Source organism: Eufriesea mexicana, unplaced genomic scaffold (assembly GCF_001483705.2).
Source record: "Eufriesea mexicana isolate 0111107269 unplaced genomic scaffold, ASM148370v2 scaffold2646, whole genome shotgun sequence".
In the NCBI taxonomy this organism is placed as follows: Eukaryota; Metazoa; Arthropoda; class Insecta; order Hymenoptera; family Apidae; genus Eufriesea; species Eufriesea mexicana.
Genome location: NW_016910740.1, coordinates 993,982 through 1,010,256, shown reverse-complemented (window position 1 = coordinate 1,010,256; position 16,275 = coordinate 993,982). Strand labels below are relative to the sequence as shown.

At 34.0% G+C, this 16,275-nt stretch overlaps 1 protein-coding gene across 1 annotated transcript in view; it reads right to left on the bottom strand.

Moving 5' to 3' along the window:
- LOC108550356 (Cysteine string protein) overlaps positions 1–16,275 on the bottom strand; it is a 126,726-nt gene that overhangs the window by 83,212 nt on the left and 27,239 nt on the right. The window contains exon 5 of the mRNA XM_017904087.1: positions 12,229–12,285. Within this exon, the coding sequence (XP_017759576.1) occupies positions 12,229–12,285 (57 nt within the window). The remainder of the gene's footprint in view (positions 1–12,228; positions 12,286–16,275) is intronic.

Below are 16,275 nucleotides of genomic sequence, written 5' to 3'. Positions count from 1 at the left end.
TAACACCTAAGTATCATCCCTGGTCTAAGCCAGGACCTGCTAGAAGCAAGCCTTACTGAAGAGTCCACTAGCAGGCCCGGGACGAAACGCATCCCTCCCTTTTCCCGTCGTTCTTCTACCTGCTACCCTATCGATAGCAACGATGACTACAGGGATACAGGCAAGCACCACAGGAACAACCGACCATCATCAAGTAGAAAGAAGACAAAAACCGCACTTCATAAACCTCTCTCCCTTGGAGACGGAATATTTGGAGTGGTATCATAGAAGACTATGATCACCCCTCCTACATGGGAATCCTTCCTCTCCCACTACTGATGGTGGTTGTTGTATTGCTGTGCAGGTAACGCTCGAAGGGACGAAGAGAAAAAGGAAGGGATGAGTTCCATCGCAGGGCTGTAAGTGAACTCATCGGTAAGGCTACCTAGCAAACCCTGCCTCAGACCGGGGATACCATAAGAAAGTCTAGAAATGGTATATATAGGAAGCGGATGGTTTACCGAGGACTTACGAGAAAATCCTCGAACCTCCTTGAATCTGAAATCCATCTAGTGGCGAGGGCGAGAATGATGCCACCACAAATATCATCATAGTATAAGACAAAGAAAATATGGTTCCGTTTAAAGTCAAGGATTTGATCATTTGCTCTTCCAAAAAATAATTGGTAGCGTGTGATATCGCTCATAGATAGTAAACAATATTTGTAAAAACATTTTTTCGATTAGTTTAATCACTTGCAATATATTTCAACACTGAGTGTCGCGTTTTCCTATATAGGGTGTCACAAAAAAAATCCCTAAATATTTCCATTATTTATGGATCATCAAAACACTTCTTGAGACAAAGCTTTATCATTTAAGAAAATGTGAAAAAATTTATCAAGATTAATTTTTTCTTGTCTTAATACGATTTCAAAATCATCGGTATCATTCTTTTAAATGGAATCACATATTTTATTACGATACACTGACATTGACGTCAATACAAATTCATCGACTCAGTACACTTTAAGGGACATTGGATCGAAAAATTTAGATTCAAATAACGGAAATATCATCGTGTGAAATTAGCTTGTCAGAATGACATTAAAGATTCATCGTGACGTCCTTCAATATTAATCTCCTGGCCTACGATTTAAGTTCCGATAACACGTACCATAATCAACAGCAAAGTTGGTCACATGTCGAGCCAGAAAATCAACGACGATCCTGACCCGTGTTGTTTATATTGTCCTGTCTATAAACACGACTCTCACCCGTTATACTCATGTTTGGCCTGATTTCCTTATCACGAGCCTCACATGATGGTGTAGGCGAAGGGGTTAATCCATACGTCTTATGGTCTGAACTAATCGTTTCAAGCAGTAAATACAGCCCTTTCATGTTCTCTAGAATGGTTGTTTAGACGTCAAATTTTCAATATACAAATTGAAAATGTGCAGTAATATAAGATGAACGTGTTAATCATAGTATCAACCCTAACACGAGTACGGTCGTACATGTACGGTCGAAAAATTTGTGAAAACGATATTTTGCGAGCAGTATAACACACCTAATAAGAAGAAAATTCCAAGCTTATATCAGCGAAATTAGAAAATAATTCAACGGTATATACAATATTTACGAGAAACATTTATTGCAGATATGAGCCACAGTGGCGCTAGTGAGTTAAATAGAAGTCTTAAGACTACCGAAGTGCTTACTCGCGAAAGTGCTAAGTCTATTACGTCGTTATAAATAATTGATAGAGTTGTTCGAAGCCTTATTGGACGATGACACGCACGAATTAATATTGAAGGTGATCATTTTAAATATTCAATTTCATTTACATAAGCTAATTTCATACGATAATATTTTCGTTAATGAAATCTAAATTTCTCAGACCAAAGTCACTTCAAAGTCATAATATGCTAGAATGATGAATTCACATTAACGTCGGTGGCAACATACAATAAAAAATATGTGATTTCGTTACAAAAAAAAATTGTCAATGACCTTAAAATCGTGTAAAAGAATATTCCTAAGAGTTTTTTCCTGTCACTACATATATCTCCTCGAGTAATGGACTTTCATCTTGAAAAAATTGTTGATAAAATTAAATAAATAATAGAAATGTTTAGAATTTCATATAGAGTTTCACTATAGGTCAAAAGTGACTCATAGTAGTATGGTAACATTACCAGTTCTTTTCAGGTTTAATTAAAGAATGCTTGTTATTATATAACATATACCATTTCTTAAAAAGACTTGTTTATGTAAATATACAATTTGAAATTAAACTAGTAAAAAAGTTAATAAATAACGATATCAAAAATAATTTAATTATATTAATGTCCAGATAGATATAAATATCAATAATCATTAACCCTTTCGGTACAAGCACCGGATATATCCGGCATCCATCTGTATAGAATTTTATATAAATATCTTTTAATACTAAAGCTATAAACAATACTTGTTGGAAAAAACATTGTTATTAAGCTTCTTATTTAACGTTTAAGAAAATCTTCATACAAAAGAGGACTGACCATGTGCGTAGTGCGCATTTTCGGCGCGACACCCTGTACATACAGCGGGAGTGTCACGGCAGACAGCGCGCTTGTCACGGAAAGTGATTTGAAACGAAAATAAAAAAGAAACTTGAACCGACTGAGCGAACTCAATCGTACCTCTCTTTATTTTCGGTTAATAAACTACAAAGTTATAATTAGATTACGCGCAGAATAGACGGGCAGAACGAAGTGATGATGATTTCCAGACTGCCTTGTCCTGCCTAAGACGGTATCTTTATATTGGGCTGGTGCCCCCTCTCTAGTAGGACCTTTGACTTAGGGCAAAGTCCTTATCTTCGGGACTGTTTGTTATTTGACTAGTTCTAGGTTGTCACCACTAGACGCGTGACCCATGATTCAGCTTCTGTACGTTTGTCTTTCCGATGTTCCCATGCGACTATTTTTGGTTACTGTTGATTCTGAGTGTTATCGGAAATTTGGTCGGTGACACGCTCGTACCGAAAGAGTTAATCTCATTTACTCAATAAGATAACTTTACGTCAACGATCTTTACCGACCGCTAGCGGTTCAACGGCGTACGCACGTCCGACCGGCTGCTCGACCGCAGATCCTCCCTGGCGTCGGCTCTGTTTCGGATTAACCACTTGCGCTACGATTTAACTTTCGGTTGCCGTGCCGCGCTCTACAACATAACATGCGGTAAGGCGTTGCATTGACGCCGCATCGCGTCTGCGAGCTAACTGTTAGCCGACGTAACGGACACGTCGTTTTTGTTTTTGCAACAAATGCCTATCGACGTGGTATACATGTCGCTGGCGGCTTTGGAACAAAAACATCTCGACGTGTGTGGCACGTCTTTATAGCGCAAGTGGTTAACCGTATCCACTGATCGTATCCAACCGATCGCGCTGTTCAGATTTCATGTCGAGAAGAACCAGCACATTTCGAGCGTTCTCGACAGCTGACGGTGCGTCACCGGATTCTCGAAGTCGAAGCGCTATTACGCCACTTGGCCAACCATCGCCATAATATAAACGAAGCGCTATCGCGCCGCTTGGAATTTCTCGACATAAAATAGAAGAAGCGCTATCGCGTTGCTTGGGTCTCCTCGTACCCACTTAGATGCAGCGCGGTCACGCCGCTTGGGATTTCTCGACAGTGTTTTTTCAAAACCCTATGGAACTCAAACGGTTAAACTATCGCGCGGGAGTATCTGTGCTTTTCGTATGCTCAGATAAAATTACCCGCTTTCTGTTATTATGTATATTTTCTGTTATTATAGATTTAATAAGTTCTTTTATTTTGATGATATTAATGCTAAATAATATTTATTTTATGTATTACAATGGCTTTCAGTTAAATAGTTATATAATATACCATAATCCATATATTGACATACTTCAAATAAGAAATAGCTTAATATTTTTTTAAAGCATGATATCGTTCAAAACAATCGCCTTTGTGTAGTGGAACATTGCAAAATTTACAGACGAAACATGTTTTACTTCTTTTTTTTTTTAACTGCACAAACCCTACATTGTCTTTGAGGTTTTGCACTTCGATCGCTAGTCACTATATTTATAAGTTTTCCGAAATTCGATAGTCTTCCGGAATGGTCTAATTTGGGTGTTCTTGTTGCGGGTTCAGACTTAGGTAGATCGCCATCTTGTTCTGTATAATTGGTTTCACAATCTTCTATCCACGAAACTGCCACTTTGCGCAGGAAATTCTTGTACGTAATATTTTTTCCGTTCAGAACTGTATATGCTTTAAATGAATTCAAAAGTGCACAGTTGATAAAAAATATTACAACTCGTTTAGTCCATTTTTTTGTTTTTCTAAAAATGGAATAATATGATAGATATTGGTCCGCGCGATCTACGCCCTTCGTATATTTGTTATAATTTAGGAATGAATTAGGCTTCTGTATGGGGCTGTTTTATCTTTTACTTCTACTTCTGGATTCCGTTAATTGTGCAGAATGTATGGTTGAGATCATATTGACGTTTTTCTGGCAATTATTCCATACCTCCAACAAAATTTAATGATTTCTACGAAATTCATACTGGCCTCTTGAAAGTTGTATCGTTTGGAGTGATCGAGGAAGACCTCTACTTCATTTTTCATCAGAATTTTTGTGGTAGTGGTTGTCATAGAATGTGTGGTATGAGTGTGAGGAATGTTTGTGTGGAAGAATGTGTGTGTGACGAGTATGACAGAGAGTCGCGAAAAACAATCAGTAGGTGAATGACATAGTCATTACAAATAGACGTTATGTATGAAAGAATCCTCAAGAGATTATATCGCAGTTAGAAGCGAATTTATTTTACGTGATTTAATTATATTTAATGTTGCGCTGTTATTGTGTTCAATAAATATTCTTATCAATTTATCCATTTACCCGCAATTTTAGCCATATTGACACTGTTATAATAATTATCTTGATAAATAGGGTGCCATATGTTCTTATATGGTTCAATAACTGTTAAAACAGTGTCTTCCAATTTTTTGCCGTCAGCAGCATACACGTGAAAGTTACATACGTATCCTCTGACAGGTTCACGCAGCACTCTCACAAGTATTCTATATTTTGTAACTTCTGCGGGATTACATGTTTTAATCGAAAGTCTACCTCTCCACGGAATTACACACTTATCCATAGACAATTGTTGACAGGGTTTATATACATCGATAAATTTTTGCTTTAAATAATCAAAGACAGGCTGGATTTTAGCAAGCCTATGTGAATTGTGAGAAATGTTCTCGTTGTTGCAAAAATGCCAGCTCTGCGTTATTTACACAAATAAGTTCCTGCTCGTTACTTCTGAGAAAAATGGAGTTTCTATATTTCGATCAGTGGACCAATAGTCGTAGAGAACGTCCATTTTTACTTGTCCCGTTAAAACTAGTAGCCCTAAAAACTTCTTCATTTCCGGCACCATTTTGCTTTTGATGGAATTTTATATTTTTCCCTGACCTAATAGTGATATCTATTGGTTTCCCTCACCAAGTACTCGAATAAGTCATTTCCAATGAATAAATTGACACTATCCGTCACATTTTCTGGACAACTTGGCATAATTTTTATGCCGGTGCTGCCTTCGAAAGGTTCCAAAATTATTGTTTCGTCGTTCATCGACCATATGTCATCGTTATCTTTAACGTTATTTGCATCATCTTCGACGTTACTTATCTCATCGTCTTCCGAATCACTATATCTTAGTATCAATACAGAACCTCGCTTCTGAATTATGATATCGCTGCCATCATTTTCGCCTCCACTATCACTTCCTGAATAACTGTCAGGACAATCTGATAGATCATTTAAATAAAACTCTCCAATACTATTTCTTTCGTTCATCACGAATGGTAAGTTTTTCAAAATAATATAAACATGTAAATAACAAACGACTCTTTATATAATGATACTTACTGTTTATCATCGTGACAACCAATTAATAGACTATTGGTCTGTAAACGTTGGCGACAAAAAGCCGATTAATCGGCTAGCAGTCGGTAAATTATTAATGCATAAAAAAATTTTGTTTTATCAACTTCTGCAATTAACCACTTGCGGTGCAATGAAATTCACGGTTGCGCGTGCCAGAACAGTCGAGTGCAAATCACTTCGGGGCACGTTCAGGCAGCGTTCGGGGGGTTCCAGAAGAGAATATAACCATTTGAGTCCCAAGCAGCGCAATCGCGCTGCTCAGATTTTATGTCGAGAAAACCCAGCACGTTTCGAGCGTTCTCGACAGCTGACGATGCATCACCGACTGTCGAAGTCGAAACGCTATCGCGCCATTTGGCCATTCATCGCCATAATATAAACGAAGCGCTATCGCGTTGCTTGGGATTTCTCGACATACAATAGAAGAAGCGCTATCGCGCTGCTCGAGTCTTCTAGTACCCACTTAGAGACAGCGCTCTCGCGCTGCTTGGGACTCCTCGACAGTATTTTTTCAAAACCCTCTGGGACTGAAACGGATAAAGACGCATCAACTGATGATGAAGTGCAAGTAGAAATTGTGCCTCGGTAAAGAATTTCATTAACAATTGACGTGCCACGCACGTCATTTTTCTTTCTGCAACAATCACCTGACAACGTGTGTAACACGTTGCTGGTGTTCCGGTAACAGAAGCATCTCGACGTGCGTGGCACGTCTTTCCACCGCAAGTGGTTAAGTAGAAATCTTACTTCGTATAAACTTGTAACTTTCATCCATTGTAAGTTATAATAAATTAATAACTTTTACTAACTTTTAGTAACTTCGAATAACATTTCAGCGAAGTTCTGCTATTCAAGGTATATAAGGCTATGTATGATGTACAAATATTTGCTTCAAAAATTGTATATAACTCACTCTGTGTAATTTAAAATTGAAAAGATACAATATTCATATATAAAAAGCTGTTAAGAAATAGAAAAAGGATTGAATTAAAAATTGAATAAATATCGTTCAAATTGAAGAATTTAGTGATAAATGCTCTAGTCGAGTTGTATATATAACATAATTCAAAAATGAAAATATTCATCAGGCTTCCATATACAGGGTAAGTCACGAAATACTGCCTTTTAAGTTTGTGTCTTGATTATTACGCGTAACGGAAAATGTTTAACACGGATTTGAATGGTTCCGAGGGAGACATATTTCGATGGTATTATTTTTCTTGTATTTGTACGTGTAGAGGTATCTGAAGGTTATTGCTGTTTTTCTAAATGCAATTATATATTTCTTATTATATTAATCGATGTATCTTGATATTCTTTACAAGAAAAGTATTAACATACTTATATTAAAAAATTATCAATTTAGGAGCTATTTTGATTTCATCCCTCTGCACTCCGCCCCTTTCGTGACCCTTTAAAACTAGCAACTTTGGCACATTTTTGAGCGGAGCGTCTGTGGAAAATTTTGATTGAAATATTAGGCGTACTGTTGAATGCATTTAATTTTTTTTATATACATAAATATAACCGATTTATATTAAAAAATCATTAGTTTAGGAGATACTGCAATTTTATTGCTGTTAGGAAATAGAGTTAAAATTAAAATATCTCCTAAACTAATAATTTTTTAATAAAAATAGGTTACTACCTTTCAGTAAAGAATGTCAAGATATAATAGAAAATATATGATTTCACTTTAAAAAACGACAATGTCCTTCAGATGCCCTCTACACGTACACATACAAGAAAGCTAGTACCATGTTAAAAATTTTTAGCTATGCGTAATAATAAAAACATGAACATACAAGGCAGTATTTAGTGAGCCACTCTGTATAATATAAAAAAGATATATGTAAAATAGGCTTTTCTTATACTGTAGTTCGTCTCAATTTGGCAATTCATTTTTTGAAAATTTTATATTATTATACTTAAAGAATCTGAAAAACAATAGCATGCAAAATATGCAAAGTGTAGAAAATTGTAAAATTTTCCATCAAAAACTGTAACAATATCCAAATAAGAGATTTCCTTGTTCATTTTTTAAAACTTTCTCCTTAACAACAATATAAATATCAAAGGAGATTGTTACCAAAAATAAGCAAGACTAAACAATGGAAGCCGAAACACTAGAATTAGTAACCACTAATGTGCACCTATAAATATATAGGACAAAAGTATAATAGAAATAAATAGTAATATATAAGCAGTACACGTAATTACATTTCTATCGATAAAAATTAATATTAATTTTACCATCAGCTACTACACGTTTTCAATAATTATAATAATAAAAGAGAGTCTAAAATGAGTTATTTTGACTCATTTTCTAGCTCTTTAAATTTTCGAACTTCATTTATTAACTCTTTGCACTCGAGAGGCGCTTTTGAGTCGCCATTTGATCAGATTCTAAAGATGGATATTAATTAATATATTAAATTTACAATTACCCAATGATGCGTGGAATATCGAAGTAAAATAATTCTACATCTTAATTTGTACACGATTTCTTATTTACGGTTTTAAAATAATCATCGACTTTATAATAAAAAGTCTTCGAATTATTATTTTCCTTTGACGAAAAAATCGTCGAGTGCAAAGGGTTAAGAAAAGAACCGAAGTTTCTAGAAAAATCTAAAAGTTGAGGGAAGTTCGTACCCCTTTTTCAATTTCAATAAGATATTATTTACATACAAAAGAGATATTGCGTCAATGTATTTTTTGATAAATGTATATTGTTGAGAAGTCAGTCTTTTTTTTTTAATTTTTTTGACGCAAGATACACTCATACACCCTATTTTAGTAAAAAGTTATAACCACTAGAGTGTTTCATAAAATTTGTATTTTAACCCTTGGCCTGAAATAAACTCAAGTTACTCTGTTTTCAGTGAAATACATTTAAAAATTAAAAACATTTTATTTCGAACAAATTATCTTCGATTAATTTGGAAAATATAAAAAAATAAATCTCCACGTTATAAACTTCATATATTATAAATTTCTACGCCTTCGTATCTTATACCATACATTTACATATTATTTGTACAATTTATGCAAATAATAGCTGCCTATAATAGCGTTCTTAAATTTAATACGTATTGTTGCATATTATTAAAATATTGTTACAATAATATTGTTAAAATATATTAAACTCATTAACAAAACGTACTTCAACAAAGTATAACAACAAAAACACTTGTTACAAACTTAATAAAAACTTAGTATTAAATTAATTAATTTCAATCTTATTTAAGAAAACAAAATATTTTTAGCATAATAAAAGAAATTTAAATTTAAATCATAATAAGAAACAAATTTGAATTTATTTAATAAATTATCACCTATATTTTTGTTTACAAGTCGTTTTACATTATTACTCCACTTTTGATCTTTTTTTCCATATTACTAGTAAAATAGTTTAACGTGATGATTAATTTCGTATTGTTTATATTCATAAAAATTGCAATAATGAAATTTATGTGTTATTTTAAATCTTTTGAAAATCATTAAAAATTTGTCTTATTATAATTATATTGTTTACTATTAATAAAATTTTATAACAATTTTTCACATTAACGTGAATATTATAACTTATAGAAACAATTTAACAGCCACGTAATTACATTGCAGGTTTATAGATTTCGACATGCAGTTCAAGAAAATATATCATTATAGCCGCAACTACTCAATAGTTTTTGAGATATTTACGATTAAAGTTTGATTACTCCTTTAACTACAGATTTATTTCCAAAAGTTTTCAAGTGGCGTTGTGGCCTAACAGCGACATCCAAAAATTCTTATACTGAAGATCCGGGGTTTCTATTCCCATTTATAGTTAGTAATTTTTTTTCAATCTATTTTTTATTTTGTATTCATTTTTCGCCTGTGAAAATATTGAAAATATACAATTGTAATGTAGCGACCATGATTTTCACCTTCGCCATTAGAGGGATTCCGACTTCGAGGACTTGCGAGAAAGTCCTCGGAAAAACCTCCAATTCCTATATATATCCCTTTCGGTACTATTGCCGCCCATTGGCGGCGGTCATGAAACGCTCCCTGTGTAAGTACTACTACCGCCAATTGGCGACGGTCATGAAACATTCTCTGAGTAATACCGTCGCCTGTTGACGGCATCCACGGAACGCTCTGTGGGTACTACCGTCGCCGCCTATCGGCGGCGTCCACGAAACATTTTAGAAACGGTTTTTAAACGCGTTAAATACCGCGTCAGTCACCGATGACTGTCGCGGTCCAAATGAAAAGTTTAATGCTAATCACGCTTTCGCGGCTTACGCTGCCATACAGTGCAACTACTCTTGTGGAAAACTTCCTCGTACCACGAATGGACTAACGAACCGCGACTAGCTCCTCCGTACCGAAAGGGACATATCTTCCCGACCTTCCAATAGTATCCCAGTCTAAGGCAGGGTCTGTTAGAAGAAAGCCTTACTGATGAGTCCACTAGCAGGCTCGGGATAAAACGCACCCCTTCCTTATCCTACCGTCCCTTCTAGCTACACTGCCAACGAGGATACCTGCGACGAGCCGATATCAACAACCATGGGGGAGGACTGCCACAGTAAATAGAATTTCTTAATAAAAAAATTTATTTCTCACGCTTTCTTATGCTAGTATATATTTATTATAAAATAATAAGAAGTAGTTCAAGAAGTAACAAGACTTTAATCGTAAACATCTCAAAAATGATGGAGTAGTTGCGGCTATAATGATATATTTTCTTGAACTGCATGACGAAATCTACAAACCTGCAAAATTTTAACTAAATCGATGACCCGAAGGACTTGCACTCTCTTAAGGACTTGTAAGTTGTAACGGTATGTAAAAATTTCGGAGGTACTTTTAAATATTTTACCACGAATATTATTTTCCAAGATAATTTTTTTCTAAATGCCACAATTTTTTTTTTTCTTTTTGTAAATAATATATTGCGTATTGTTATGCGTTTTAACCTCCATTGAGCTTTCAGAATTTATAATAAAATATAAAATTTACTTTTTTGGAGATGCCAAGTTTCCTTTAACATTCTTAACTGTATCCATAAATATAAATCACATTAACCCCTCAGGTACGATATGCGATTGCCTTTTTCTTCCTCTACGTCCAACGAAGCGTGGCTTCAGATATTTTAGCATAATCTATCAATGAATCAAATTTTTAGATATTTTTCATAAAAATATGCCTAATTTAAAAATTAAATCACTAAGAAAGCTAGAGTGTTCCATACCTCGATAATTTAACAATGATGTGATGAATCTTATAATATTAATATAGGTGTACAAATTTTAAAACACCATCCAAGAAAGTTACGATTAAAACAAAAATATACGATATTCTTTTATCACACTTTGAGTATACTACTTCGCAGTTTTGATTGCATTTCCTCACAAGGAATTTTTAAAATAAAATATTTGTCCGTAAATATCTGTCTCTTGTTTGATAGTCCTTTATTCTTTCTCTTTCACGAATACTAGCTAGTATTATTCGGAACAGTAAACTGTTAACAATCTCACACTGCTTATTGTGCTTACACACAATTATGGAATTTAATTACATTTAAAAAATATTTATATGACATACAGTAGTATGTATTTCGTTTATTGAACTTCAAAACATCATCTTACTCCTTGGTTAACACATACAAACCTGCAATTCTCGTTCTGTATATACTTGCACGAAGACCAGAAAAAAAAAGAAAATTAAAAAATGATGAGAGAAGAAAAGAAAACGTTCAAGAAGCTGATATGATAATGAACGAGGAACGAACAATATGTATTGTACGTGTTTCAATGGTTCTCATTTCCTCCTAGTATACTACGATATATATAATATTCATTGTACTCTCGTGATCTTGTCTCAATTTCATAATTCCTAGCGAAAACCACTAGAAACTAGCTTAGTTACCATAATCTATGTACTAAAGGAAACTACGAGTACCGTGTTTTGGTAACTACGAACCCACGACTTTTTCATTTCTTAAATCATATGCTAATATCAAATAAAAAAAAATCACACATAGTATTGTTACTAAACAAATACGACAAAAAAAAAAAATTGAACAAGCAAAGATTATTATGATTATTAAGGAGAAAAAGTATCGCTGTATAGCACTTATTATTGGAAATTGTTGTAAAAAATTCGAAATATTCGATCAATTTTAGAACATTTATCACAGATAAAACAAAATTTAGTCACATTTGTTTAAAGTTAGAGGATTAAGAACCACTGATACTGGAGAAAAACTTACCTTAGATAGGCCTCTGGGCTGATTCGTCACGACATTTGCCTCTGGGTTCTGGTCCCGCTACAATACAACAACAACGTAAACAAAACCGCTAATCTATCGTATTCTAAAAAAAAAGGCAGACGTAAAAAGTGCATGCTAGGCTAAATTAGAAAGATTTCACAAATTACTGATCGATGATGTATGGCGAATATGAAATTACTGATCAAGGAAATCGATTACGTCGAAATGGTGCACTGATTTGTCAAGAAATAAAGAAAAAGAAACATTTCTTGTTCTCGTAAATCTGTAAAAGCGGTATCAACGGAAAAGGAACAGAAACGTTATCATTCTTCGAAATTAAAATGGTGCAACATTTGTGAAACGCAGTAACAGAACGAATTTCTTCATTGCGGCAGAAGAATGAAACAATGCTTTCGATGTAATCAAACGTCTCGTATTTTTCAAGTTATAGTTGAAAACTGTTCTTTTAAAAATATACAACTAACTGTAATTATGCGTTTATAAGGTAACTTTGTATTTCACTCTATCTGGAAAAAAGATGTAAAAACAGTCGTTGAAAAATGTATCAGAGAAAAGTTGTTACCCATACACGTTAGTCAACAGAGTGCTCACAAGAATGAGTTGCCATTTGGCGAGCCTTCTTTTAAACATGGCTAATAAACATACTTGTCAAACATCAACAAACAATCGAGAATTTTCATTTTACTCAATTTTTCGTTTTGTACGAAGTAGTTTACAATTACGATTATTGGGGCTCAAAGTAATTAACAAAATATATTACAACTTCATTAGCAAATTTCATACGATCACGTAATTTTACAATTACCATAAAAATATACTTTATAAACCTTTTAAAATTCGTAAGAATAGATAAAAAAATATTCTTTTTAAATTAAATAGCGCTTGATTTAATATTAATTTAATATTAATTTTCATAATAATTTTGGATTCAAAATTTCTGTCCCACTTATTGCTTTTTCATAAGCTCGACTTCTCTCCGATATCTAGATTTAAAACTTTATCTTGGAAAATAAGATATTTTATAAAGTAATCCATATTGAGCGCAGTTCGATAATTATCTTTTACATTTTGTAACTCGTTACGAAGATTCGAAATTAAATTTTGTAAATTAACGACGATATTATAGTTGAAATATGATTCATAAATTCTATGAAATGAAAGTAAACTGTGACTCTAATTCTTAGTAAGAAAAATCGTTTTGATTTAGAAAATAAACGTAAACGTAAAAAGGAAAAAAATTTACATTACGATTTGTTATACACTAATTGTTCCTTCGTGGAACAAGACACTATTACGGTTTTCCAACAGCCAGGTCTTTAGGGTCAAACAATTCGGCATTGGAATTTTCCTGTCGCGGAACACAAGAATCCGTGAAAACCCTAATTTAGCGAAATTAGGCGACGGCTCTTAACCCATTTGCATCATGGCTCTACTCAAGGTGCCGTATTCAGGCATTAGCAACGTTCAACTGACGACTAACCTGTATGACCGCGCGTGTATCAACATCTACTCATAATGACAGTTAAAAGGATTCTCGCAACAAAAGTAAAACTTGTTAAGAATATAATGAACCGACGTAGCTGAGATTCCCCCCCAAAGGGATCAAACGTGATCTGTGGCATATGAAGAATATTCAGCAACTGGTAATGGAAAAAGTCAGTTCGCGGATTATTCCGCGCTCGGTGATAGGCGACAGTCTTGGCTCGCGGAATATTCCGCGTTCGGTGATAGACGACAGTCGTGACTCGCGGAATATTCCGCGCTCGGTGATAGACGACAGTCGTGGCTCGCGGAATATTCCGCGCTTGGATGCAAATGGGTTAAGACTTGGCTAACAATAGGCCCGAGGGCTCCACGTGGTCCGCACAGATCCGTTAGAATCCTCTGACCCTAGCTAGGGGCCATAAACGGCCGATGGGGTCACCAGCGCGCGAGTGGACCTTCCTTTCCTTCAAGGTGACCGATTTGCGGACCAAGAGAACGCCCTCGGTCAAATCAGCCAATAATATTTGGCGAGCTTCCAATTTTTCCTATTTTTCCGATTGCTCCTCGATTTTCCTACGATCGGGAAAATCGAGGAGCAAGTTCTCAACGAAACGCCAGAGAGACCAGTTCGAGCCTACCAATCGAGATCAGCAAGAGTTCAATTCCTCTCGTTGTTCAAGAGTCTATCGTTCGACTCCAGCAGAGACCTTCTTTTTGCTCGTGCAAACTGAAACAGTTGCTCAATATTAATTTGGCGGGCAACATTACGAGATCGCGAGACGGCCTTACAACCCGTCAGAATTTCCACAGAATTCATTCGCGAAGCGACGCGACATTTTTTGGTCCTTCTAACCGGATAGTGACCTGTGGACGCGACACTGGTATAACAAATAATAATATAAGAAAATAACTAGTAACCATTTTTAAATGTCAGATTATTTTATAAGTAATGTCGTTTTTATTTTCTTTTTATTTTATTTACAATGGAAGAATACGAACATTGTATAAGAAATATAACATGATCAAAAATGTCGCTCAAAGCATTCGTACACTACACAAAGAACATATTAGTGAAAAAGATATAGTTTACTATGTTTCCTGCTATTCAAAAAGATACGATAACAGGAATGTGCAAACTGTAGGAGATAGTAGATATCCTAGTAGAAAAATTATATATCGAAACGAAAATCTGAATAAATACTGACACTAAGAAATCGAATTTCGCGCTATGTCTCGGAATAAGATTATATAGAGTGAACGAAACTGGGAAATTCTGGGAGCGCGATTAGCAAGAACTGAAGATATTTTAAATAAATATCTTCATTAACGAAATGTTGCATTTATTGCATTATTCACATCTCATAGATACGTTAACCATTATTTCTATAACTCAATAGAGATAATAAAAAGTAAGATATTGCTATATCCATTTAATTTTTACGAATATAAAATTATTATTACGCATATAAAATTAATACGGATAATATATAACTGTTAAATAATATTTACGGATATCTAATAAATGCAAATAGGAAAGCATATAAGCATTATTAATTATCACGAAATAATTTCTTTTTTATTATCTTATGCTAATACTCTTTTGTACAGACTGACGTGTTATCCTGTATGTTCAATTTTCATCCTTCTAGCCATCAAAATGTATTGACTTTTTGACTAATATTGCCAAAGATGAATAACAAGAAATATACAGTAATGCAAAGAATCATGAGTGACATATAGGTATAGGTAACACCTGAGCTCGTGCAAAATTAGGGATCATGCAAAGGTTACCTATAAATTAGTCGAGGAGAAATACATATTCTTCAACGAAGGTTCTAGAATAGAACTATGACAACTAACGTCTACTGCTAACAAGTGAACATAATACATGCAATCTTGCTGGAATCACTGGTAAACCGCAAAGGAGTATTTTTCAAAAAAATTCGTTAAAATCTTCCCACCTGATGCCAATATATTACCATCGGCTTTTCGCATTGAAGAACTTTCTTAACTGGCTAAACCTTTACCGACAGGTAGTTTCATCTATATCCTAAACTTTATAACGTAAAATTTCACTTTGGATGAAATATATTATTATATTACATAAGAATAAGTATTACTACTTTTATGAGGGAAACCATCTTAAAAAACGACATTACTTATCGAATAATTTAATAATGACATAGTTATAAATTTCTTTAAACAATTTTTAAAAAATTTCGTATATTATACGTTGTGAGAAAAATGTTTAAATTTTAAATAGAAGCAATTTCTAGATATTTGAATTATTTTTAAAAATATAGAAGTATATTTCATAGAATAATCTCAGTTATTTAACATATATTATTATATTAAGAAACATTCAGTATAAACGTAAATTATGTGGAATAAAATGATATGTGATGTGATTTACACTGACGTGATTAAAAACTTTCACACAAACGTCAAGTAAATTTATATCATAAATTTACCTTCTTACTAATCAACCTTCTTCTCAACGAATCTTCTCAAATTAATATTCTACGCCATCTACATGATCTC